The 25,933-nt window shown below is 38.6% G+C and overlaps 1 protein-coding gene across 3 annotated transcripts in view; it reads left to right on the top strand.

Moving 5' to 3' along the window:
* Positions 1-25,616, top strand: part of ANKRD10 (ankyrin repeat domain 10) — a 36,485-nt gene extending 10,869 nt beyond the window's left edge. The window contains exons 4-7 of one of the 3 annotated variants that reach the window (XR_001000839.1): positions 9,964-10,057; positions 10,910-11,145; positions 20,358-20,424; positions 24,058-25,616. Coding sequence is in view for 2 of the 3 variants with exons in the window: in XM_011933898.1 (XP_011789288.1) it covers positions 10,910-11,145; positions 20,358-20,456; positions 24,058-24,533 (811 nt within the window). In the remaining variant the exon portion in view is untranslated. Of the gene's footprint in view, positions 1-9,963; positions 10,058-10,909; positions 11,487-20,357; positions 20,457-24,057 lie in introns of those variants that run through there. The other 2 variants (XM_011933898.1, XM_011933899.1) reach the window with 2 other exon arrangements.
* The last annotated feature ends 317 nt before the right edge of the window (positions 25,617-25,933 follow it).

Below are 25,933 nucleotides of genomic sequence, written 5' to 3'. Positions count from 1 at the left end.
GGACTGAGCTTTCATATTTTTTTTTTACAAGAAATATTTAGCCTGAGCTACCTAGCCAAAAACAATTCTTAAAGTTATAAGCCTTTGGCCTGGAGATAGCACACAAGTAATCATTATTCATTGCTATTGTATATGTGGTTATTTCATTTTAACATCTAGATAAAATGTCACTTGTCAGTAAGTTAATTTGTAAGTTGCTTCTTGATTTCTGCACATTTTTATACTTTACCCCATTTAGTCCACCAACGTGTAATAGTTTGAATCTCCAAAATAATGGTACTAGGTCTATTTTATTCCCTGTAATGCTGCTCATATGGTAAAGTGTAGTCCTAGCAAATCATAACCATTTCTTTTTTAAAAACGTTCAAGGAGCATAGAATTATTTAAAGTTACTTTTTTTTTTTTCATTCAGAATGGACCAGATTATCAACTCTTCATATTACATGCTATAATATTTAGGAGATAACATAAATTTTTCCTTGTCCTGTGAATAGATTAAAAGCTGCCTTATATCAGTATTATTAAATTAATTTGCTCTTAATTCCTGCTTTGCTTTTTATATATCTGCTACCTAAAGTGCCCAAAGTCTTCAATTGTTGTGCTTTTTTGGACATCAGGTACATAATTATAAGGGCAAGTACACTAAGTGTCTGTGGCTAGAACGGTTTGTTATATAACTTACTTGTTAATGTAGGTTGCATCTGTAAGATAACGCATTTCAGCTGCTGTGCATCGTATTAAATTTTCTAGCACCACACGTGAGTATGTTAATGGACTTTCTTTTTCTTTACTTATTTTAAATCTTGAGTTTTGGTGCCAAGTTTTCTGTATGTGAGGCTCTGTTTCTGGCTTATATGTTGGTCATTATTATTTACCATTGTTTACATCTAAAAATTAAAATGCACAGGATTAAATCTAACTTGTGACCAAACTCAATGTTTGTGTACTTTAAAGGACCTAAATCTCTGTGTGTGGAGTTTTCAGCAAGTACGTGAAGTTGTCACCATCCTTAATCTTGCTTATATAGTAGTTCCATTTTTCTACTACAGCTAGTATTTGAGTGCTGCTTGCTTGATACTCAGGTTTTGACTGGAAGAAGAGGATATATTACAAAAAGATTGTCATCTCATTTTTCTTTTGGACGATGGAACAAGTAACAGTATAACATGAAGTCTTAATGTGATTTTGGAAAAAGACTTGAAAACTTACTATCTGCTGATAATTAAGAAGATCTTTTCACTACTAACATTGTAAATAGCAGAATTTGAGCCTTGGATTAGCTGTACTTTTAGTAATTTGGTACCAATTAATTTTGGCTAATTCGTCTTTATTTTCTTGAGATAAAGTAGAGGATGTTTCCATATCAACCAGCTAGTAAAATAAGCTTTATACCACTGAGTAGAAATAAAGAGATTTAGAATGAAACCAGCATTCCTTGCATCTCAGGCAGATTTGTAGTTGCATTTTAATACTACATTATATGGATGCCAGTGTTTAATGGCAAAGTCTCAGAACTTTTCTATAGGAGAAGATTTCTTTGGAAGCCATTTATTCTGTGGTAACCAGATCTTCAGCTGGGATACATGTATTTTAACTTAATTATTTTTATCTTAACTGGGATCATTAGATAGCTTGAGAAGTATCAATAGCCTTATATAAGCAAATTCAGTGACTTAACTCTAGAAGTCTCTCGCCTAGTTTAGAAAGTAGGCACAGTTGGCTATAATAAAAGCCTAGAATGTGATGTTAGTAGACTATTTTAATGCCACGAAAACTGCTTCGCTTTTAGACATTTTAATTAAAATGGAATTGTCTTAGTTTGGATCATAATTGACCATTTATGACCCACCTTTGTTTACCATAGAGCCCGGTCTAGAAAACAGATTTTCATTAGGGCAAATACAGGTGATGAGCATATTTAATACTAGTGTTAAATTCATTTGCGACTTTTGCCCTTGGCAAAATGTAACCTAGATTTACTTTCAGCCATTCATTTTGAAATTTGTGGTTTATTTTCATTTATTCATTTTTTTGCCCGTCACAATAATAGTTACAAAATCTACCAGAATTATGACTCTGAATTCATATTTTCTGATTTTAGATCCTCTGAATTCTGGTCATCCTCACATCCTACTTTTTGCCTCTTTTTTTTTTTTTTAAAGAGACAGAGTCTCACTCTGTCATCCAGGCTAAAGTACAGTGGCATGATTATAGTTCACTGCAACTTCAAACTCCTGGGCTCCAGTGATCCTCCTGCCTCAGATTCTTGAGTAGCCAGGACTACAGGCACATACCACCATGCCCAACTAATTTTTTAAAATGTTTTGTGGAGATGGGGGTCTTGCTATGTTACCTAGGCTGGTCTCAAAACTCCTGGGCTCAAGCAGTCCTTCCACCTTGGCCTCCCAGAGCACTGGGTTTACAGGTGTGAGCCACTGTGCAGCAGCCTCCTTTTATCTAGTTGTCACCACAGCACACTTGTCTGGTCTTGGCTATTTTCTGGTTGTTAAAGTATTTCAGGATGGAGGAATCTCTTCCTGAGATAGCTGTTAAGTTCTGCCTGCTAGACAGGGACAGGGACAGTAAGTGGGTTGATACCATTCCAGACTTAAGAAATTAAGTTTAGAATTTTGATTGTTGTTCATAGCAGCTCGATTAAAATACAGATAAAATTTCTTTACTGCTTTTGTAGATAGTGCTTTCAAATAAAACTAATGATTTCTAAATCCAAATGTCTTTTTCCCTTGCTAAATTATAGCAGGAGCATGCTAAATATTTCATCAAACTCCTGGAATCATGGTTTTACCTTTTAATGTATACAAACATAATTGTGGTTCAATTGCAGCGTAAAACTATCCTCAGTAACTTTGAACTTGAAAACTTGGCACCAAATTTATTTAGGTAGAAACTCTTTAAAATAGTTTCTTCCTGTTATTAACTGAAGGATATATTTAAGAAAGTCTTCATAATTAAATAAGAGTTTGGATACCAAAGGGTTAAAAATACACGTATTTCTTTTGCTGAAGATATCTTAGATGTTTGCTAATGTTTTGTCTGTACAAATGGACAATTTAGTAATGTTTTTTATCTTTTTTTAATGATTCCATGTATTTGCTTATTTCCATCTAGGAATAGTTACTAATGTATTTGAGATACAGCATACCAAATTTTAAAGTAACCAGAATCGTGAGTTGATGGTTTTTAGTCCATACTGTTAAACTTATGTTGAAATATTGACATATTTAAATTGGCTTCATGCTAAAAAATTACCAAAGGTAATTTAAAAGGCAGTGTTTTAGAGCAATAGCTCATGGTCAAGGTGGTCACATGACAATGGCTTAAGCTCAGTCAGCGTGCTTCTGCACATTATGTGTGTATGTATTTTTAATCCAAATGTTGCCTGCAAATATGTGATCCCTTATTATTTAAGTTTCCTGTATTATGAACCATTGCCCGTTTTAAATCACACAGAAGATTCTGAATCTGTAAAAACTACACATGTCAATGTTTTACAGCTACGTAATTCGAATTGACTTGATTTTTTCAAGTAATCCTAGAAAGGGGGAGCATTCCATATAGAAACTGCTGAAACTGCCACAGGTGCTTCTCCGAAAACCTTACAGTTGTGGCATTGAATGTTCAGTATCGCTTCCTTTCTGCACACGAGGCATACTGTTGAGGTATTTGTTGCGGTGATTGGTTTTAACGCTAATCTAGGAATTCAGATAGAGATGCTTTAGATTTGCATGCTTTGCTTACCTAATTTATGATATCTACCTTTCTATTTGTAAACTAACAATAGCTAAGTTGAGATCAGAATTTTAACAGAAATATTATTTATATAAAAATTGTTATCTTTTATTGTCACATGGCATTAACAATAAGAAAACATCCTGGAGGTGATGTGACAACTCGGATTCTAAAAATTAAACTTCAGGTATTTCCTGATCTGTGGTTTCCTCAAAATTAAAACAAAGTCGTTCTCATCAGAATGGCTTCTCCTTTGTTCTGGAATTGTGGCACTATAAGTGGAAACTGGTGGGACCCTGGCTGGCTTCAGAGTGGAGCCTGATTTTTAAAGTTCTTTTGGGGAGAATTCTTAGATATCAATTTTAGTGAAAGTTCTTTGGGGAGAGTTCTCAGATAACAATTTGAGTGTTTGAAGAGACAAGGTCTTCCTGTGTTGCCTAGGCTGTTCTCAAACTTCTGGCCTCAAGTGATCCTCCTGCCTCTGTCTCCCAAAGCGCCAGGATTATAGGGTTGAGCCACTGTCCTTGGCCTAGAGGTAACAAATTTTAATATTCTATTCAGAATAAGAAAATATAGCATATAAGCATTTGTGTCTTTAGTAAAGTTAATGCCGGTTTGATTTGTTTTTGCCAGTTATTTAACAGAACATGTAATTCACAGTAAAAATGATTGTGTTGTCCCACATTTTAATATTCCTGTTTTGAAAGAATAGTAGAGAGCAAGTGGGTGGTCTGCTCAGTGACTGCTTTTCCTAGTCTTGGTGAATGTTACAGGGATAGAATTTATAGATAAAAGCACAGCCATCATAGTTTCCACAATAAATTGCAGCACATTTAGCTTGCTAGCCTAAAAATCTGATCATGCTGCGTTTCTTTTAAAGAAAGTTAATTTTAGAACTTCAAACTAGAGCCAGTTTGAACCGCAAGTTGACCGTTGTCTGAGTTTTAAAAATCTCTTCCCATTTTCAAAGATTTTTCAAATGGATGTTGGAGAGGACCAGGGAGGACAGGCTATAGCTGTAGAACGACACACTCCTATTTTCAGAAACGGACAGACACGCATTTTAGGTCAGGCACAGCCCATGTAACCAGCTGCATCAAACTGGGGGTGCTCAGTTCAAAAGTGCATCTGTTTTGAAGATTTCATCTGAAAATAATGTGTATACCTTCATTACCACCAGTTTGCATTCAAAATCGTTTTTGAGACTCTTTTTAAATTCTTTCTTCTGGATACTTTAATTTTCCCTTTGGAATAGTGTGCGTAAACACAGTCTAGATGAACTTTGTCTTTACTACTGATACCTCACTTGAGGTTGACAGGAGTGACCAGCAGTTAGTGCCTATGGTGACGTACCATAAAAAACTTAAAAACAATGGCTGGGCGCAGTGGCTCTTGCCTGTAATCCCAGCACTTTGGGAGGCTGAGGTGGGTGGATCACCTGAGGTCAGGAGTTTAAGACCAGCCTGGCCAACATGGTGAAACCCTGTCTCTACTAAAAATATAAAAAATTAGCTGGGTGTGGTGGTGGGCGCTTGTAATCCCAGCTAGTTGGGAGGCTGAGGCAGGAGAACCTCTTGAACCCAGGAGGTGGAGGTTGCGGTGAGCCGAGATCACGCCATTGCACACCAGCCTGGGCAACAAGAGTGAAACTTCGTCTCAAAAAAAAAAAAAATAGTTGGGCATGGTTGGTGGTACCTGTGGTCCCAGCTATTCAGGAGGCTGAGGTGGGAGGAGCACCTGAGCCTGGGAGGTAGAGGAGGCTACAGTGAGCTGTCATTGCACCACTGCACTCCAGCCTGGGTGACGGGAGTGAAACCCTGTTTAAAACAAACGACAAAAAACCTGTGGAGTGAAGGGTAAAGGATGGAGTATTTAAAAATTACTATGACAGAACAAAGTACTAGAAGTACTAGGTTTGAGTGTGGATGGAAACACAGAACCTATAAATCAAGTGTTTCATTTATGTGTTCAACTCTTACTGAATTTCAGCAATTAAAACATGAAAATTGAAATATTTATTGCTTAACAAATAGGAAAGCACATATGAACATAGAATTTAAAGACCTGAAACTCTTTTATGATCTTTAATGATTATTCTAATCTTTGACTTGGAAACCCAAATTATTTTCAGTCTAACATATTTGAAATTTAACTATTAAAAAAGTTTGAGCAACTCAGACTTTGAAGTTAGGGCTCCCTTTTTCCAGATAAAGCACATTGCCTGGTTTATTGCAAGGCACTTAGAACATGTAACCAAAAACACTCAATTTAGGAATAGGAATGATTGTTTTACAGCTAAGTGTTCTCTGAGGGTCTTTTTTTTTTTACACCCCTCTCAAGTTTACCTTTATATATTTTTCTTTGATTTAATATTTTGTGACAGATTTGGCAACTTTTAAAAAGTTACTGTTTTATTTGAGTTGAATAGTGCGTAAAATTAATAGATGTTTTCAGAAAATCCATTATTAAGAGTAGAGGAATATTAAGAGGAGAAATACTCTAAAGAGAATCAAAACCACAATGAGAGACTGTCTTATCCCCGTTAGAATGACAGTTATGAAAAAGACAGTAACAAATGCTGATGAGAATGCAGAGACAAAGGAACGTTTAAACACTGTTAGTGGGAATGTAGACCTGTAAAGCCATTGTGGAAAACAGTATGGAGGTTCCTGAACACACTAAAAATAGAACTACCAGATGATTCAGCAGTCTTACTACTGAGTATATATCCAAAAGAAAATCCATATACTGAGACATGTGCACCTGCCATGCTCATTCCAGCACTGTTCACAATAGCCAAGATTTGGAATCAACCTGAGTGTCTGTCAGCAAACGAACAGTGGTATGTATACCCAATGGAATACCATTTAGCCATTAAAAAAACAAAATTCTGTAATTCTCAGCAACATGTATGAGCTTAGAAGACATTATGTTAGGTAAGCCAGGCACAGAAAGATAAATACTCCGTGTACTGTACTTACAGGGAAGGTAAAAAAGATCTCATAGAAGTAGAGAGTGGCTCATGCCTCTAATCTCAGTGCTTTAGGAGTCTGAGGTGGGAGGATCACTTGAGGCCTGGAGTTTGAGACCAGCCTGAGCAACATCTCTTTCAAAATTAAAAGAAAAAAAAGTAGCCAGGCATGGTGGCACATGCCTGTATACCTAGCTACTTGGGAGGCTGAGGCTAAGGAGGATCCCTTAGCCCAGGAGTTCCAGGCTGCAGTGAACTACCATTGTGCCACTGCACTTCAGCTGGGGCAACAGGGAGATACTCTGTCTCTTTAAAAAAGAGTGGTTACTAGATGGAAAGAGTAAATTCTAGTGTTACCTTGCCCTGTAGGGTGACTAGTTAATGGTAATTTTTAATTTTTTTTTATGTAGCTAATTCAATACAAATGAAAAGTGTTTGAGGTGATGCATATGCTATTTTGTTTTTTTAATCCCTATATGTTGTATTGGAATTTACAGTGTACTCCATAATAGAGGAATATTTACAGTATCTATTTGGTTAAATGTTATTCAGTTCTGGCCTGCTGCCTTTTTTTGTATGACCTGTGGGCCAAGAATGGTTTTTACATTTTTAAATAGTTGAGCAAAAATCAATAGAATAATATTTTCTAGTATATAAAATTAGATGAAATTTCAATTTTAGTGTTCGTAAATAAAGCTTTATGAGAGCATAGCCATGCTTAATTGTCTTGAGGCTGCTTTCAGCCTACAACAAAAGAATTGAGTAGAACTGAGAATGTATGGTCTTCAAAGTCTAAAGTAACTACATAGTCCTTTTTAGAAAAGTGCCTTCTGGGAGATGATCCTTAATGATCATTTCAGGCCAGTTTCTGTAATGTGCACTACACAGTTGAGCGACCACTTGCAAGGTTTTGAATGTGAGCAGGGATAGTGGAGGTGATGAATGTAGGTAAGGAGAGGAAATGAGAATGAAGACTTTCAGGGGCAAGAGATGGTGGTGTCATTTTGTGTTGTGTTCCTGAGTCAGGTACCAACAGATTTCCTCAGTAGAATATAAAACAGATTTCCTCAGAGTAGTATATAAATGCTATCAAGTTAAACTGTATGTTGTATACATTCAGCCCTTGGTAACAAGGGAAACGATAAGAGTTGAAATGTTCTTGTACCTCACTAGCAGCAGAGAAAGGGTGCTGGATATTTCTGTTTCTGATAATGCTGCATAGATAGTGCCACTTAAATGTAGAGCAAAATTACAGTCTGCTCTCAGTAATTCCTCCAGTTACCGTGTATCCTGGATTCTGATACCTGTCCAATACAATTTCTAGAACTTTTTGATCCTCCCCATCATGTCTGCCTTCTAGTGCCCCCACATTACGTGAGCTGCTAGAAGTTGTTTGACCTGTGATTGTTCTTTCTTCCTTGGTCCTTATGCATGAGTAGAGTATATAGCATGAGTGGGCCATAATCCATCTTTTGAGCTCTTTTAGTGAAGTAAATTTTGAGATAATACCTAAGACCACATGGAAATTTGGTTGGTCTAAGTAGAGGACAAGCACATGTTTAACTACTTTTGGTAGGGGAAAAAGCAAAGTGGGAGAGCTTACCGGTGCTATCTATGTGTAGGCAACACTCTCAAACTTCAGTCTCCAGGAATCTCCCTATGTTGGCACTATTTTGTTGATTATTTTTCTTTAAGGTTATATTTCTTTGGAAGATCAGTAAACTTGCTGTTTTAACCCAAATTCAGTGTAGTCTTCAGCTTCTGAATAAGGAATAAAGGAATTGAATGTGCTTTGGATGTTCTTTCAACAACTTCAGAATGTTGGCATGCCCGTTGAGCATGTAAACTTCCCTCAGCGAATTGGTATTTATTTATTTATTTAGAGATAGAGTCTCACTCTTGTCGCCCAGGCTGGAGTGCAGTGGTGTGATCTCAGCCCACTGCAGCCTCTACCTCCCAGGTTCAAGCGATTCTCCTGCCTCAGCCTCCTGAGTTGCAGGGACCATAGGCATGTGCCACCACAACGCTCAGCTAATTTTTTGTATTTTTAGTAGAGATGGGGTTTCACCACGTAAGCCAAGCTGGCCTCAAAGCTCGTGACGTCAGGTGATCCACCCACCTTGGCCTCCCAAAGTGCTAGAATTACAGGCGTGAGCCACCACACCCAGCATGGTATTTATGATTCTAAGTGCCATTTCAAAAATCTGTTTGCTCTTTTTTATTCTCTGGTCCACTAAAGAGTAATCTTTATTGTGGGATTTGTTTCATATTTTTATTTGTTCTAATACTAAGCAGTAGCTTCTCATGTCTCTATTTCTTGATTTTGGAGAGCAAGTCTGTGCTTGTCTGTAGAAACAATCAGTTTATAAACTTATGTTCTCCTTGAAGAGTTTTTGAATTTTCATGTGGCAACCTATTTTTCTGTTCACATTATTGACAGAGTTAGACCCTCCCAGGTCATCTGCACTTCTGATATCTTTTGAAAGTGAAATAACACCATTAATAAAAAGTTCAGCTATATGATTAAGCTGTCACTTAGTATATTTTCTATTTCAATAACAAGGTGATCTGATTTTGTACAGTGTAATTAATATAATTCAGTCTGCCCAAAGTTCAGTGCTTCCTTTTCATTTAATTCATATATCAAAATAAAAATATGCAACACTAGAAAATATGACCATTCATAGCCATGAAGTCTTATTGGCTAATAAAAATACCGACTTCAGTTTCTAATCATCCTGCACATAGCTGCCTTATATTTTTAAGAATTTTGTTGGTTTCTGAGATTCTCAATTCTCTTTTATACCTGATCAAATAGGATTTGGGTCTTTTTTCAAAATGTATAATACATGTATGCTTTAAAAAGTAGAGACACGTTTAGTGAGCGTCCATGCCCACTTTTCATTTCTGAGGTCAGAGCTTTATGATGTCCGGAAATAACGAATACAAGATTATTGTTCTTATAAATAAGAAAATATTATTTGTCCCTAATTCTGTAGTTTTCACTCTCAAATGCAGGGTTTTTTTGTTTTTGTTTTTTTGCATTAACAGTAACCCCAAGAAAAGCATCAGGGTTCTGGATTGGTTGTTTGAGAGACACAGCACAAGGCCTTTATTTCATCATGCTTTTGCTGTGGATGTAGTGTAGCTTGCTGAACAGGTATGGAAGCTGTCTTTGCTGTTAAGTACTTCTCCAGTTTGTTTATCAACCTGCAGCTAACAGGATGTCTGCTTTTTTACAGGTTTATTTCACAGAGCAGTGTACATTCTTGTCTTCCAGGGGAACTTCAACATGGAGTTACCTTTGATCCCTCAGTTTTAATTCAGTATCTAAAGGTTTACAAGTTCAACTTACTCTATTTTATTCAGCTCTTTCACTTATTCTGCCATCACTTCCTACTTTAATCTGAGTTTTAGCTACTGTAGAAATCCCAGACCTTTCCTTTTTAGTACTATTAGCGAGGTAAAGCTTTCGTTCTTGTGAGTGAGAGGGATGAGTTTTTAGGACAGTATTCAAAGCCTTTTTAAAGGAACCAAGTACTCAAATGCTCTAGAATGCCAAAAATGTAATACTTTTGCAAGTTTTTCCAAGCAAGGCCAAAACAATCAAAATCTGACAGAAAAACAGCTTTTCAGCTCTGGAGTCTGATGATAGTTACTTTAATGTCAGGACATCCTTCTAAACTTCCACTTACAGTGTCACATGTAAGCATAAAGGCTGGCTTTGTTGCTAAGCCATTACTTTTATTTTTAGGAAGACAGTTATGAATGCCATGGACAATTTCAGTACATGTTTGTTTGTTATGATTTTATTCACGCTAAAGGAATGGGTTATTAAAATTAAGTGCAGATAATATATAATTCAGTTTCAAGTCTGAAGTTAGCATAAATTTAGATTCTTCAGACTAAATTTAAATATAAAACATGATTTTGAGAAGTTAAATAGGAAGATGCCTTTTTAAAACGTTTAGCATATTTATTTTATCTTCCCAAATCTTGCTTAGAAATCAAATATGTATAAGAGAAGTTAGTTACAGAGCTAGATTGATTAACTACTTCTTTAATGAAGATTTGCTATGAATTTGTTTACTCTTTCATACCACCCTCAGATAGCTAGTCAGTTCAGCAGGAGCAGAGACCAGGTTAGCACGCGGACGGGGTATAATTCAGTGTTTTTGTGTTGTACAGCCTGAGAAATGCCAGTGGCCTGACAGCAGCAGACATTGCACAAACCCAGGGTTTCCAAGAGTGTGCCCAGTTTCTCTTGAACCTCCAGAATTGTCATCTGAACCATTTCTATAACAATGGCATCTTAAATGGGGGTCATCAGAATGTATTTCCTAATCATATTAGTGTGGGAACAAATCGAAAGAGATGCTTGGAAGACTCAGAAGCCTTTGGAGTAAAGAAAGCTAGAACTGAAGGTGAGACCACTTTGTGGGTGGGAAGAGCACGCTTATTTTTTCTTTCTTTAATATGTTTTCTTTTTATGGCTGAACGCACCTTCGAGATGAGACCTTCACTTCAGGTGGTAATATTAGTGCCTGGTGGATTGTGCGGTGACGGAGGAGATTTCTCCTGTACTGCCACTGCGAAGATGGGACACTTAACAAAAGGGGATGTGAGGGAAATACTAACAGCCCAAGTGTAAATGTCTGTGTGGAACTCTTTGAGCACCCATGTTTACCTGCCGTGAATTAGATTTTTTAATCTGTTGTATCTGTTTGAAATATATCTATTAAAGAAAATCTGCCACTGTGCCTGATTTTTTTTTTTTTTTTTATAATTTGTTTCTTGTAAATGTTCCTGGGCTTTTATAAAAATTGCTGATGGTCTGGCAGTAAAACATTTTCACATTTGAGAAGGTAAATGTTTTCTGTACTATTTCTGTACTATGATTTGACCTCAGCTGGTCTCTGTACCCCACATGGTAATACGTGTTCATTTATCACAGCAAGATCTGATGTATAATTTGATCTTGAGGATTTAAGTCCCTAAGGTAAGTTATTTTCATTGTAAGTATTTTTCCACCCTTTTTTAAAAAGACAGTCTTGCTCTGTGACACAGTCTGGAGCGCAATGGTGTGATCTCAGCTCACTGCAATCTCCGCCTCCCAGGTTAAAGCAGTTCTCCTGTCTGGGCTTCCCAAGTAGCTGGGATTACAGGTGCATGCTATCACGCTGGGCTAATTTGTGTTTTAAGGTATGTTTGAGTTTGCAAATAAGCAGTCAGCCAATCACTCGAAGTTGAAAACATCTCCCTTTCCTATAGGAAAATCATCTGTATCTATAAGATGTCTTAGGCCAGTTGTCATTGGGAGGCTGAGACAGAAGGATTACTTGAACTCAGGAGTTTGAGACCAGCCTGGGCAACATAGTGAGACCTCGTCTCTTTAAAAAAAAAAAGTCTTAATAAGGTAAATGTGATAGCTTGGCAGGTGTATTTAGTGGACATAGAAAGGGAGAGGTGGGAGTGTAAAGTAATGAACTAGATTGTGAGCTCAGATTTGCTGAGGATAAGCACAGTTTTTTGTCTGTTGGTTTAAAAAAAAAAAACCTACCAGTTATAGCATAAGAAAAACTGAGTGACTATATCGTTAATCACTTAAAAATCTAGAGGTTTTGGTTAACTTTAAATTTCATGAACCAACCATCTTTTCTACCTTATTTTAATGAGTTTGTCCAAGTGAAACTTTTTTTCCTATAAAGTTGATAAAATGTCAGTATTATGTACTTCACAACTATTTAAATCTTGTCACCATAAAAATTCCTGTGATAAGACTTTTTGTAGTAATGTATAAACTTAACAGTTTTATAAAATCCAAGATTTTTATGAGTTAAGCATTTCCAGAAAGATGCTAAAATCATAAGCATGATGTGAAGATCTGCATAAAATTCAAAATGGTCTTTTTTAATAGTGATGTATTCAGCATTGTCATTTATTTGTACCATGTTTTAATATATTTTTTCTAATGTATTTTCAAAGTCTTTTTAAGAGCATCCACTTTTTTAAAAAATCCTTTGTCATTTCCTTTAAAGCCTGGTTAATATTGTAGAGTGGCCTCTTGCCCTCATGCACGAATTGTACATGTCTGTCCGTGTATGTCACTGTATAGTCTAAATGTCCTTGAAAAATGATTTATGCTTCATTTTCTTATTGCTGATAAATCTTAAACTCTGTTTAGTATTTTTAAAAAGGGATCACCTAATATGCTAATTGGACTCAAAATGCACCTAGAAGAGTTTGTAAAACTCGTCTCAGGGTTTCTGAGGTCAGTTGAATTGGCCAGTACCACATTGCTTAATTACCCTGAAAAGCATTTCTGAGGATTCCTTGTTTCCTAATCCTCGATAACTACATACATTTGGTTTAAAGAGTCCGGCTGATTTTCGGGGATCTTATTTTCTTCCTTTAGGAGGAGGATTTGTTTTGGTTGACCAGTGATTAGAAGTTCACATTTTGCACATTAAACTCGCCATGCAGCCTTCCCAAACTAGACATTCCTGGTCCTAAGCCTGAGGGTGCTAATTTAGACAAAAATATGGTTGGAGCCGGCACTTCTGCTTAAGTGTTGCAGGTAATACGTAGACCTAACAGGTTGAGCCACTGTTCCAGGTACACAGTACATGACTGATGTTACTGTGATTATCACAGTAAAAATATTTCAGCCAAGATGCACATTACTTTAAAGCCGCTCATGTCTGGTTTTCCTAATTTGTATACTGACTGTGACTTGACTAATTTCCTGGAACTTCTAATGCTTCTTTTATGTAGTTGACAGTCCTTAGATTTGCCCCACACGTCACAAGGGTGTGTTGTATATATTTTTCTATTTTGTGTTTGTGTGAGTATAGATGGGCATCTTCAGCTTACCCACACTCCCACCACTCTTTTCCCTGTGGGAAAAGGTGATTTCCCCCCCTTTTACATTGCATACTGAATGTGGTATGTTGGGTATTGGGAATCATTCTTTTTTTTTTTTTTTTTTTTTTTTTGAGACGGAGTCTTGCTCTGTCGCCCAGGCTGGAGTGCAGTGGCTGGATCTCAGCTCACTGCAAGCTCTGCCTCCCGGGTTTACGCCATTCTCCTGCCTCAGCCTCCCAAGTAGCTGGGACTACAGGCGCCAGCCACCTTGCCCGGCTAGCTTTTTGTATTTTTTAGTAGAGACGGGGTTTCACCATGTTAGCCAGGATGGTCTCGAACTCCTGACCTCGTGATCCGCCCATCTCGGCCTCCCAAAGTGCTGGGATTACAGGCTTGAGGGAATCATTCTTGATCATTGAAACAGGATTTTTTTTCTCCCAATTACCTGAATGTTCTACATGAAATTGTTCTTGGTTTCAGTAGATACATAATTATTTCCATTATTTGGCCAGTTTTTTAGTTTTGAATTAAAGATACATGGCTGTAGTTTATTTTAATTGTAATTTCTGGGATCTTGTTTTTATTTTGTTTAAATGTGTGTGTGTTAAGTTTTGCTTAATCTGAATTACTAGGTTTTTGGTTCTCATGCCAGAGTAAAAAAAAAAAAAAAAAAAATGTTTTTTCCTCATTTAACACATACATATAAAATACTTTGAGTAACTTCACATATAAAAATATTTAGAAGAGTTTAAGCTGGGTTTTTTGTTTTGTTTGGCTTTAAAAACAAAAAAGTTACAGGTGCCAGGGACAATATCTTGGCTGCATAACTTTTATCAATAAAACAGTCTGTTCCGTTTTTCTAGAATTTAAGAGTTACAAATGTTGAGGCTTTTAGTGTGGAATTTATATTTACAAAAGTAATTCCAGAAAGTTTTCTCTCTTAAGGAGATCCCTGTAAAATTCACTCTTAAAAGCCAAAACACTTGTCTGAATGTTAACCACTCTTCCCCACAAAAAGTAGTATCTCTGCTTTTAGTAAACTACCTTCAAGTAGTTTAAATTGGAGGAATTTTCTTTTGGAAACTGATGAAAAAGATCTTAAGTGAAGAATAAAGGCTTGGCCTTTTGTATTGCTTGAATATTACCTGTCTTGGAAGTTATGCTACAAGAAGTCATACTTTAACTTTCATAAAGTTATTTGCATCCATATCAAATGCAGTTTAGTTAGAACATGTAATAGGTGTGGACATGAACTCTGGAGGGTAAAATAAAATCCACAGTTACTTAAGCAGTTTGTTTTGATGGAAAGTATCTTGGGATAATACTTTCCCCAGTGTGGGATTTTGTTCGTTTTAGATGGTGCAAGGAAGTATCAGTCTTTAAATTTTTTTTGTTTTCTGTTTATCAATCATTTGCTCTGATGGTATGACACGTGGGCTTTGGGATTCCAGCTGCACTGTATAAAACTGAGTTCAGGTTTGCTAGTGTTCTTGGTTAATCTTCAGGAATAACCCAATGCAATTATTTTTATATGTACTCCTTGGAAACTTGTCAAGTTTTTCAGTGATCCTGGTTAGAAAAGAGTGCCAGTCCCTTGCATGAGTGAAAACTTCATTTTGCCGATTGATAATTGTTCTGGATTGAGCTCAAGAGTCGTGGGGAAGAAGCAGGGGAACACAGTGTGAGTTTAAAAACTGACCCAATAACTTAATTTTACAATTGGGACATTTGCCCCAGAAGTAGGCTGTGGTGACAGCAAATCTCAAGCGTTAAACTGACTTAACAGCTCGGTTTTAATCATAGGCATATTATTGATCATAGAATCTCATTCATACTGTGAAGGTATTGAATATAGAAACACCTTACAGAAAAAAGTATCTACAACCTGATGATTTAGAGGTAAAGTTACTGGTGGAAAGTTTTAACACTTTCCCAGAATGGATTTAACCTGGATAAAGGATCTCTGCCTTTTGTCCTTAACTGTTCGTGTTGAACAGGGTTAAAGACTATTGGTAAAGGAGGGCAGATATGACCGGCTGGTTTGTTAAATGATAGATGGTAATTGCTTGAAGCTTGAGAGGAAATAAAATGCCTCCCAGGAGTAAATTTGTAATTTACATATTAGAGCACTGTAACTGCTGACATCCTTACTGTTTTCAAATTTGCAGTATATTTGTTTATAAAAATTTGGCCAGGATGATAGAACACACCTACCTAATTGTGTTCAAATAAGGAGTGATTGTTTTTTCTTGATCCCTGAAGATGTGACGTCTTGAAATACAGTCTGAATTACTTCCAGTCCAGACAGTGTCTGCGTTTTCCACTGTTAAGTCTCCATTTGAGCAAACTTACGGGCCTGAGTTGTCCTCAGCAGAGTTGTGGACACTCCAGTGGGAAGCAAAACCAATACTGGCACACTTGATCACAAGCCGCTTTTGTATTATTTGAGCCAAACCCCCAGTCCGCCCTAGTCTTTCCAGAGCGCTCACTGCCTTCCTCTGTCCTTGGTTGCTGCTGCTTCCTGCTGCCTGGAGTCATGCCAGCCCTCTGCACTGCTGGAATCTGGGCCCTGGTGGGTCCCACAAAAGGTCACCTTGTAATAGAAAAACATTTTGGTTTTAACAAGACCTTAAAAAGTTGAGTAAAATGTGCTCTACAGCAGAACAAACAGTAGTTCCAGGTAATGACTGGTGGGAAACTGGGAAGGCAGAGCGTCTTTCGTTGCTGCTTTGATGAGAGGAGATTGAGGCTTCCCCAGTGGAAGCAACAGCAGGATACACTCAGTTCAGTGGAAAGGCCACAGGCAGGAGGGGTCCTGGGCCTTTATGCCACCTTTCAAGGGTTGTGGGTCAACACCTGGGACCCTTCCACACAGCACCTAGAGGCACAGTAAAAGGTAGATTACAAGTCTAGGTCATGATCTCAAGCTTCGCCTGAGTTCATTGTGTGAAACTGCTTGGCAGTTTTTGACTTGTAAAATGCCTCCTGCTTTAGTCTTGGGGAATATAACCAGTGTGGCTCGGGTCTTGGGAGTAATGTCCTGTTGGCTGATTGGAGCCCCTATATCCCAAAATATGACTGCTTATTAATAGAGTGCTTTTTTTTTTAATGTAAGATTAAAGTTATGATCACGCATTTTCCCTAAACCTTACATGTATCTGCAGGCACGCCTGTCAGTTACAGTCCTGTTTTCCTGTGTGTCAGTATGAGTGGTGCACCGGAGTGTCTTCACCTGGTCAGCACTCCCACAAGCCTCTGTAGTGGCACGACCTTGATGTCCAGTTGCTTTACTTCTGTAATTCGGCAGACCTTCCCGAACTTGAAACTAAGACTTTTTTCATGGTTTCAAGCTGCTGGATCCTGAATAGCTCATATAGTTGCAGTTACTGAGAACTGCCTTTAGGGGTTTTGTGCAACCTCCAAATTTAAGGTGAAAATACAAATGCAGACCGTTTAGTTGCCCTGGGCATCAGCCCCAAGTGGAGCATTTCTACGTGTCCCCCAGGGTCAGGAATGCGGGTTTCTCAGCCAGAGGCATGCTCTACTGGCTTTAGTTCTCGCCTTAGCAGGGCAGGCAGTGACCACAACGGGACGCGGCTGTATTTCTGAGCAGGGAGGCTGGAGGTTTTGAGCTAGCCCTAGGTAGGTTTCCATCCTGAACGTTGTGTCTCAGGTGTACTAGAAGCCTGTTTTCCCAACAGACACCTGCTTTTACAGTCAGGTAAAGACCCTTTGTAAAAAGTGGTCATGCTAACATTTTCAGAAACAATCATTGTTTAAGAGTCAATAGGAAGATAGGAAAGGATAGTGCTTCCTGAGTAAACTGATGACGTTGGAAGACGTTTTTCTGAAATTGTACAGGCCACCTTCCTCAAATGCAAGATGTAATTGATTCCTTCAGCAGTGGCAACAGGTGTGTGGGAGCAAATGCCACAGTTGGCAGGGTCTTGGTTGTGGGAGGAAACGGGTCCATATCCAATGTTCTTAAAATTTTGAGAGGCCAGTTTTAATTTCATGGCTTACAGCATAATTTAAAGAGATAATTGCAGGCTTAATATCTGTACCAGCCAATTGAGAACTTATGTATAGCTACTAGGAATGAAGAAGGCGGCACTCATGAAACAGCATTACCCAAGGCTCTGGGACAGCTGGTTGTGGGAACTGCACTGTATAGAGAGGCCATATCTATGGAGATAGAAATTCTAGGGTGTCTGTTGGCATGATTCCCACAATCGAATCTTGATTGGTAAAATATGGAAGACTTTCATTCTTACCCTGCTTTGTTAGAGAAACCATCTGCATTAACAAAAGATGCGTCTATTCAATGGAGCAGTTTCTGAGAGGTCCCTGGCCACTGTGAGCCTTCTAGTTACAGGATTAATTGCTGGGAGATAGTGTTTTGCCCGCTGTCTCTTCCCGGGGCTGCCCTTGACGCGGCTCTTCCGGCCCCCTAGTGGCGCCTCCTGCACCTGCACCTGGCATGGCCAGGCCTACCTGGATGGTTGTGATTCCTCGGGTTGTACTACAGGCTGCGCCGGCTACTGATCATTTGTTTTTGTTTACCTTGTGTTTTTGTTTCTCCTGGCTAGTGAGTGGGCTTCATCTGTTGATGTACTATTCTAGGTACTGGGCCTAGTGAAGACTAACACCCCAGCTTTCGTGAAGCTCTTCTCTGTTGGGGTTTTCTAACCTTTTCAGAGGTGTGAAATTGCAGGTAACCCCTAGTTGTCACTTTATCTGGGGAACATTGGCATCTGAATGCCAATTGAGTGTGTGGGTATTTTAAGCTGTCTGCATTGTATTCCCATCAAAGTTCACCCTGTTGTACAAACCGTGTTCGTGGTTGGCTTTGCAGGATCGCAGCCTGTGGGAGGAGCGAACGCTGACCTGCTCTTGGCTGCAGGTTCTCCGTGTATGCACGCCATGAAGGCTCCTGGAGGTTGGGACGACTTTCGCACACTTGGGAGATCTGCTCTTCCACCACCCCACGCTCCCATTTTTTTTTTTTTGAGTCTCGCTGTGTCACCAGGCTGGAGTGCAGTGGCATGATCTCGGCTCACTGCAAGCTCCGCGTCCCGGGTTCTAGTGATTCTTCTGCCTCAGCCTACCGAGTAGCTGGGACTACAGGCGCTCGCCACCACACCCGGCTAATTTTTGTATTTTTAGTAGAGACGGGGTTTCAGCATGTTGGCCAGGATGGTCTCCATCGCTTGACCTCGTGATCCACCTGCCTCGGCCTCCCAAAATGCTGGGATTACAGGCATGAACCACCACGCCCAGCCCTTTTTTGTTCTTTTTTTTTTTTTTTTCCCCAAAAGATGCCCTGCTTACACACTGATCTCTTAAAAGTGCATGCCTGAGTCATAGTGAAAGTGGAGCCTGGCCTGTGGAAGATTTTTTAAAGCTTTGAATGAGTAAGGACTAAAATCCACCATTTAATGCCTCTGGTTATAAAGCACCTGTATTTTAAGAATGCTTTTGGCCTCCTACTTAGTCAGATTTCTGACTACCCCCAGTCCCCTCAGCTACACAAATCACACTGCTCTGTTTCTCCCAGATACTAATTCAGAAATCGGGTTTCTCATCCTGTACATTAGCATCTTTGTAGAATAATCCAGATCTAGTATATACAGTATAATCAAAAATGAGTTGTGTGCCTCTAAAATTAGAGCTAATTCAAGCTGCAAAGTTCCGTTCTCCCTATTTTTAAATGTTTATATGAAAGAGGTATTTAGCACTGAAAATTGCTATTTGTGGTGTGTATTCTTTGGCCCAGAAATAATTCTAAGTATCTGAGTTAACCAGAAATACACACAAATATGCATTTATGAGTATGTTAATTGTGGTGTTCATGATAGGAAAGAAAAGGGCTAAGCAGCCCAGACAGCTGCAGGGAATTTGGTTAGGTGAATCGTAATACAGTCATAGGGCAGAGGAAAGATTGTTTTGAAATTAACTGATACAACATTTATGCCATGGTAAATGAATAAAGCAACGTGTAACAGTGATTTGTTAGAATCCTTTTTGTTTAAAACACATTTTTAAACACTAGAAGCCGTTCAGACACGTGGAGCTGCTTGTAAGAAGTGAGTCTTGCTAGGATTCGGAGGCGGAGGTGCTTGTGCAGAGTGCATGACATGGGGCATTCGCATCTCCACAGTGCAGAGGATGGTAATCTTGTAAGTGAAGTGCCCATGTAGCTTTAACTTCACATTTCTAACTCTTTCTGTATTTTGGTGTAATTATTTTACTGTATTTTGGTGCTCAGATCAAATGCCACTCTGGGACAGGTTGCTGACAGACTAGTCTTGAGTCTCTCAGCCTTTACATTATTTTTTTGTTAATGGAAATAGTGGAATTTTTTAAAAATCAGGATTGTTTTAATTGTATGTTAATTTAAGAATTGTCTTAGTATTTTTTCTGTTTGTTTTTAAAGTCTACTGAATTTGAAAATGGAATTTAGAATTGTTTCCAGGTTATATAACCACTTTATGCCCTCTAAATGGCCAGAAAATTAGAATTTTTGCCATCAAGTAAATCTATAATAGGTATCTGAAATTCCATGACTTTAAACACTGCACATGTCAATAAATTTTTTTGATTGTGGAAAAGTTTTTCAGTCGTGTGCTAAGCTCATTAGTGACCTGTCGATTTTTTTTTATGTGATTGTTTAAAGTGTTCAGTGCCCACACAAAATAATGTAAACTGTGTGTCTGAACACTTATCTTGTTACAGACAAAGGAATCTGAAATAGTCTTTGTTTTCTCTGCAGCTCAAAGCTTGGATTCTGCCGTGCCACTCATGAATGGCGGCGACACAGAAGACGATGCCGACAAAATGCACGTTGATAGGGAGTTTGCTGTTGTAACAGGTGGGAGTGGACAGTTTCCTGTTAGCTGCAACAACAATCCAATGGTCGAAGACACCAAACAGCAGGAGAGTGGTTCTGTTGGACCAAAAGAAATAGAAATATATACTGTGTCAGCAATGCAGACCCCCTGTCGTTGCAAGAATCAGTATGCATATTATTTCTAACATGAGTTTTTCTCAGATGTTTTGCACTTTGTTGTCCAGTGTCTTTTTAAAAATGTTATACTATAATTTGCATATCTTGGGCAAGTTTGTAGATACAAGGATAAGTGTTTTGGGTATATTCTATGAACGTGAAAAATGTAAGTGCAATCTTTCTATTCTGATTTGAAGCTGTTGCTTAATGTGCCTTGCTTATTTTTAATGAGGTTTGCATTTTTAATTTTCTGACATACGGCCTTTGGGTGAATATACCGAACATGCTACGGTTAATATTTTCAAACCAATATACCGCAAAGAGGACGACTAGCAGTAAACACTGAGAACTAGTCAATGTGGTTCTGACTCCACCCGGTCACTCCAGCATGGAATCTGTTACCCAGGACTTGGTTGCTTTGGTTTCTGTGGTCTTCATTCTGAGTCTGTTAAAATGGTAAACACTGTGTTTCACAACACACATTTTATACATTAATGTTTTTAGTATATTAAAACAGTATTCCTATTTCCAATTTTTAAAAGGCAGAAGCAGCTCAGTTCTTATAGCATTTAGAATATCTAAAATGATTTGTCCATTTAGCTATTGCTTTTTTTTCTGCTGCTCTTTTATTCAGGTGACTACAAAAACATTTTTAGCCATTCTCTTAACATGTTAATATATTTAGAAGTAGATTTTTTTTTAGTTTATGTCTTTATGCAAAATTCATAACTGGGGATGAAAAACAGTATGTGTTTTTTTCCCAAACCCACATGAAAAAATCATTTCTGTTCACTAAAGTTAAAAGAAAATGTGTTCATTTTTCTGGAAGCTACAGAATTGCTGGGGTCACCTTTTTCCCAGTAGAGAATTCAGATCACTTAGTATATTAGTAGAGAAATTCAGATCACTTGGTATATTTAAAATAATAGGTTTTCTGTAGTCAGGGACTATTTGACCTTAGGTAAAGATCCATAACAAAACTCAAATCCTGCGTTTGTTAAAAATGACCTTGCTACCTGCTTTTGAATAGGCAGAAGTGGCCACCCTTTATTTGTCAGACATTAGTTCTTTGTTAAACTATAGCCAAGCTGGAACGTACTTTTGAAAAACCCAGCCCATCCCGTTTACCAGATGCCAAGTACATACACCCCGTGTTTCCCGTCATTTGATTTATGACACTGACTGAATAAACAATGTGTGAAATCACTAGAGATTACTCGAGGTTTTCCTGGTGGGACTTGGCACTCCATGTCCACTGGAAGCTTGAGGGAGCTGCCTCCACAGTCCTTTGAGAAACCGACCAAAGGCTGCTCTCCTTTCAACACTTGAGTAAGTTCAAATTTTTGTTTGGCCAAAATTATTTCCAAAGAATTCTACATTTTTGAACAACTATGTACAGCTATCTTTGCATTTTAAATGCCCCTAGTTTGAGACTCAGGGGAGGGTCAAGTGTCCTCACCCCTGGAAAGGACTCGGATAGGAGAGTGCTTGCTTCTAAATCCCGATCTTCTCTGTGGGGTTGGCTGGAAGGGAAGTAGGATCTTGTCTGAAACCTCATCCCCAGCATTGTGTTTGGATGTTCGTGGGATCCGGGGGCTGGCCAGGCAGACAGTGAGAAGGGAAGTGCGGGTCTTGGCCGGCAGCTGGGAGCAGAGGAAGGGAGAGCGTTGGAGGTTGTGATGTGTGAGGTGCCGCTGTTTTATGCTCAGTTTTATTAGATTCTCTGTAACAACATGAGCTTACCAACCAGCCTTGATTTGGAGATGAAATAATAGAACAGATTTACTTTAACTGGGCACTGAAGTAAAATTCTACTTACTTTATTCACTTAGTAAAAACTATACATACAATAAACATCTGTCAGGGTTGCCATCATATTTGAGTTTTGTCACCTAGGAAAACATTGTTTTCACTTTTTTTGAAAAAAATCGTATGAATTTCCCCTGGAAATAACTTGTTTTATTTCTGTTTTTATTTTCTATTTAGTCCTTGAAACACATGTTTTCTAGTCTAGGATTTTAGCCAAATAGAAAAGCTATCACTTAATTTGGGGGGAAAAATCTATTGTCCTGTGAAGAATTTATAGCAATTATTGAACTATGTTGCTTAAATATCCAAACACTGGACAATTAATGGAATATTTAGATAATGTTTCCATTCACTGAACAAGCCGTGATCCTTTATTGGCAGGAAGACTTGCGGGACGTATCAGAAAGCTCTGTCAGGTATGCAGGCGGTGAGATGGAGGGGAAGCCCTCCATGGGAAGAGTTGTGCAGTGTGTGACGTGTTAGGGTAATCGGATGTATTTAAGCTGCGTCCTTATTCTAAAAGTTATTAGAACTGAGCTCTTCTAGATTTAATATCATGCTTTGCTTTGGTAGTGAAGAACATTGAGATAAAATCTAGTATTACCAAGTTAGAGATAATTTTAGATCATCCCTTATACTGTTATGTGAATTGTTGTGAACATATTACTGATTCTCAAGTTCCAGTATACAGAAGAATGACTTGTCATTGCCTGTCCTAGTGTGCCCAGATGTTCCGTGATGGACTTTTTATCCCATAAGACATCTCCCTCTTGATAGATGTCTGTATATGCAGATTAAACTATCAACATTTTTTCCAGCAAAGGTGGTTTTTGAAAGTAACCTAATGAAACCTTGGCGGCCATGGTCATTTTAATTGCTGGACTGAGAAGAAGCGACTCCATGTTGTGCTGTTGGCCCAGGCCTGCAAGCGTAGGACTGTTGGCTGTTACAGTTCCTTGCTGTGGTCACCGGTTTCTCTGTATTCTGCCAGTGCTCTCATGTGGCGTTTGGCAGAAGTACTACGTAGATTTCTGTGCTACTGAAAAAAATAAAAACTTAGTGGTTCCTTTTAATAGCCCTGATTTGAGGCTTGGGGGAGGGTCAACAGTCCCTACCTGATTTATGAGATTTTTTAAAAACCTCATGTGATGCTGTCGTACATAGTTCAGAGAGCTTCCTTAATTCACTTAGTTTATCTTTTTTTCCATTTTCGCTTGAGAACTAGAGAAGTTTGTGTTCTATTGGAACCCTCTGTAGAACACTTTACACTCAGTTCTGATGGACCTTTTCAGGGGCGATTTTTAAACCACTCTCAAAAGTAGTCTCAAAATGAGAGCACTTTATTGATGGCTTTTCGGGACTGTGTTGGTATTTTTCATGCAGTGTGTTTGTCAGCTTACATTTTTCAGTTGAGCTAGCTACCTGATGCTACTGACATGCATGTGATTTTCCTATCTTACCAGGCAAATACTGTTAACGTTTTAATATTAAGTCTACTTACGCATATTCATTTTACTTTGAAAAAAGAACTGGTTTAAAAGGAAAAAAAAACCCAAAAACTAAAATTCTTTAAAATTGTAATGGCAATGAAGCATTTTATAGTTTCTCCTCTCTCATTGGTTCTGAATTTTGGTGACAGGTGTATTTCTTAATGCAGATATGAAAAACAGTAGCTCCGTATCGAATACATTGACAAATGGATGGGTCATCAATGGACATTTGGACTTCCCCTCCACGACCCCGCTCAGTGGGATGGAAAGCAGGAATGGCCAATGCTTGACAGGATCTAACGGAATTAGCAGTGGATTAGCCCCAGGACAGCCGTTTCCGAGTAGCCAGGGTTCTCTCTGCATTGGTGGGACTGAGGAGCCAGAGAAGACCCTGAGAGCTAACCCTGAGTTGTGTGGTTCTCTGCACCTGAACGGGAGTCCAAGTAGCTGTATAGCCAGTAGGCCTTCCTGGGTGGAAGACATTGGGGATAACCTGTACTACGGACACTACCACGGCTTTGGGGACACTGCTGAAAGCATCCCAGAACTGAACAGTGTGGTCGAGCATTCCAAGTCCGTGAGGGTGCAGGAGCGGTACGACAGGGCCGTGCTGGGCACCATGCACCTGCACCACGGCTCCTAGAGACGCTGGCCTGGCTCTTGGAAATGCAGGAGTCCTTCCTGGTAGCCAGCTCAGAATACCAATGTAGCAGCAATTTGAACGAATGTCACAACTTCTACTATTTTTTTTTTATACTGTAACTTTCTGAAAAAGTAAACTTCGACAAGTTCCCAGCGACTGCTTGTTTGTGCATGAGTAGGGCTTACTAAGTGCATAGATGTTTCTACAGTGAGGTGTCCTTTTTATCAGATGTACTTTTGGAGTTTTTCTGATGCCAGTCTCAACAATGTCTTTTTAATACTGTCACCAGATATTGCCGTTTTTCCTTTTGTTAAAAGATTATATGATCAAGATAAATTGGGGCGGTAAATGAGGTGCCTGGTAATTTATCTCTTTGCACATGGGCATCATTTTCAAAAGCTTGCTTCCACTGTTTTCTGTAGAATGTGACAGAATACAACTATTGCCCTATGCAAGGTACAGCCTTACAAAGATTTCTGCAGTGATTTGTGTGAAGAAGAGAACGTTTGTCTGTTTCAGTGAAGCTCTGCAGATCACCATGTGGCTGAAGGTTTTACTTGTAGACAGTGGTCCCTCCTTGGTGGAGATCACTGCCTTGGGCTTCATGGAAAGCAGGCCCAGCCTGGGGCCTGTTTTTAATTCCACATTTCCTACTTGGTCTCTGGAAATTTTACCACACGTAACAGATTCCTTTTTATGTAGTGGAAGTTACTATTTGTAGGAACTGTCAGGTCAAAATATTTAACTGACTTTTGATATGTATTTTCTTTTTATGTTTTTGTTTTTTGGGGTTTTCTGCTTTAAGATATATACCACTATGTATATCCAGTTAACTGAGAGAATTTTGACTCTCTTAATAAAACTGCATTAAGTTTTTGATTTTGTAGAGATTAGCTTTTGTCTAGGCAACTAGTGGTTATACTGTGCAAATATTGTAATGAATTTTTACTTTTTTGATTTTTGTAACAAAAATTGGTGCAGATAGAGAAAATGTCAAACGAACAAACCAGTGTTCTAAGAGTGTTACTAACATTTTGTTTTGAAACTGTCCTTCACAAATTGAATAAAAAACTCTCACACTCAGTTCGTCCCTGGGGTTTCTCTCTGGGCTTGGGGGCCAGCAGGGTGTGAATATCTGTGGAAGGAATGGGAAGGAAGGAGAAGTTGACTGTTGTTTCAGTTTGCTTGTAAGATTTTACTTGACTCTTCTGACACTCTTCATAGGGTGTTTTTTCCCGTTTTTGAGTTTCTACTCTAGTTTTATGGGCCCTGTTGGTACTGAGCGTCTGTGGAGGAAGGATGAATTGCATGTCAGTTCAGCATCGTGCCTGGGTGCTTATTTTCATAAAAGACAGCAACCATAATGTTCTAAACTTCTTTGGTTTTAGCAAATGTTCATT

Source organism: Colobus angolensis, unplaced genomic scaffold (genome assembly GCF_000951035.1).
Source record: "Colobus angolensis palliatus isolate OR3802 unplaced genomic scaffold, Cang.pa_1.0 Scaffold13, whole genome shotgun sequence".
Classification (NCBI taxonomy): Eukaryota; Metazoa; Chordata; class Mammalia; order Primates; family Cercopithecidae; genus Colobus; species Colobus angolensis.
Note: the sequence above shows the minus strand (reverse complement) of the source record. Positions and strands in the feature narration are given on the sequence as shown.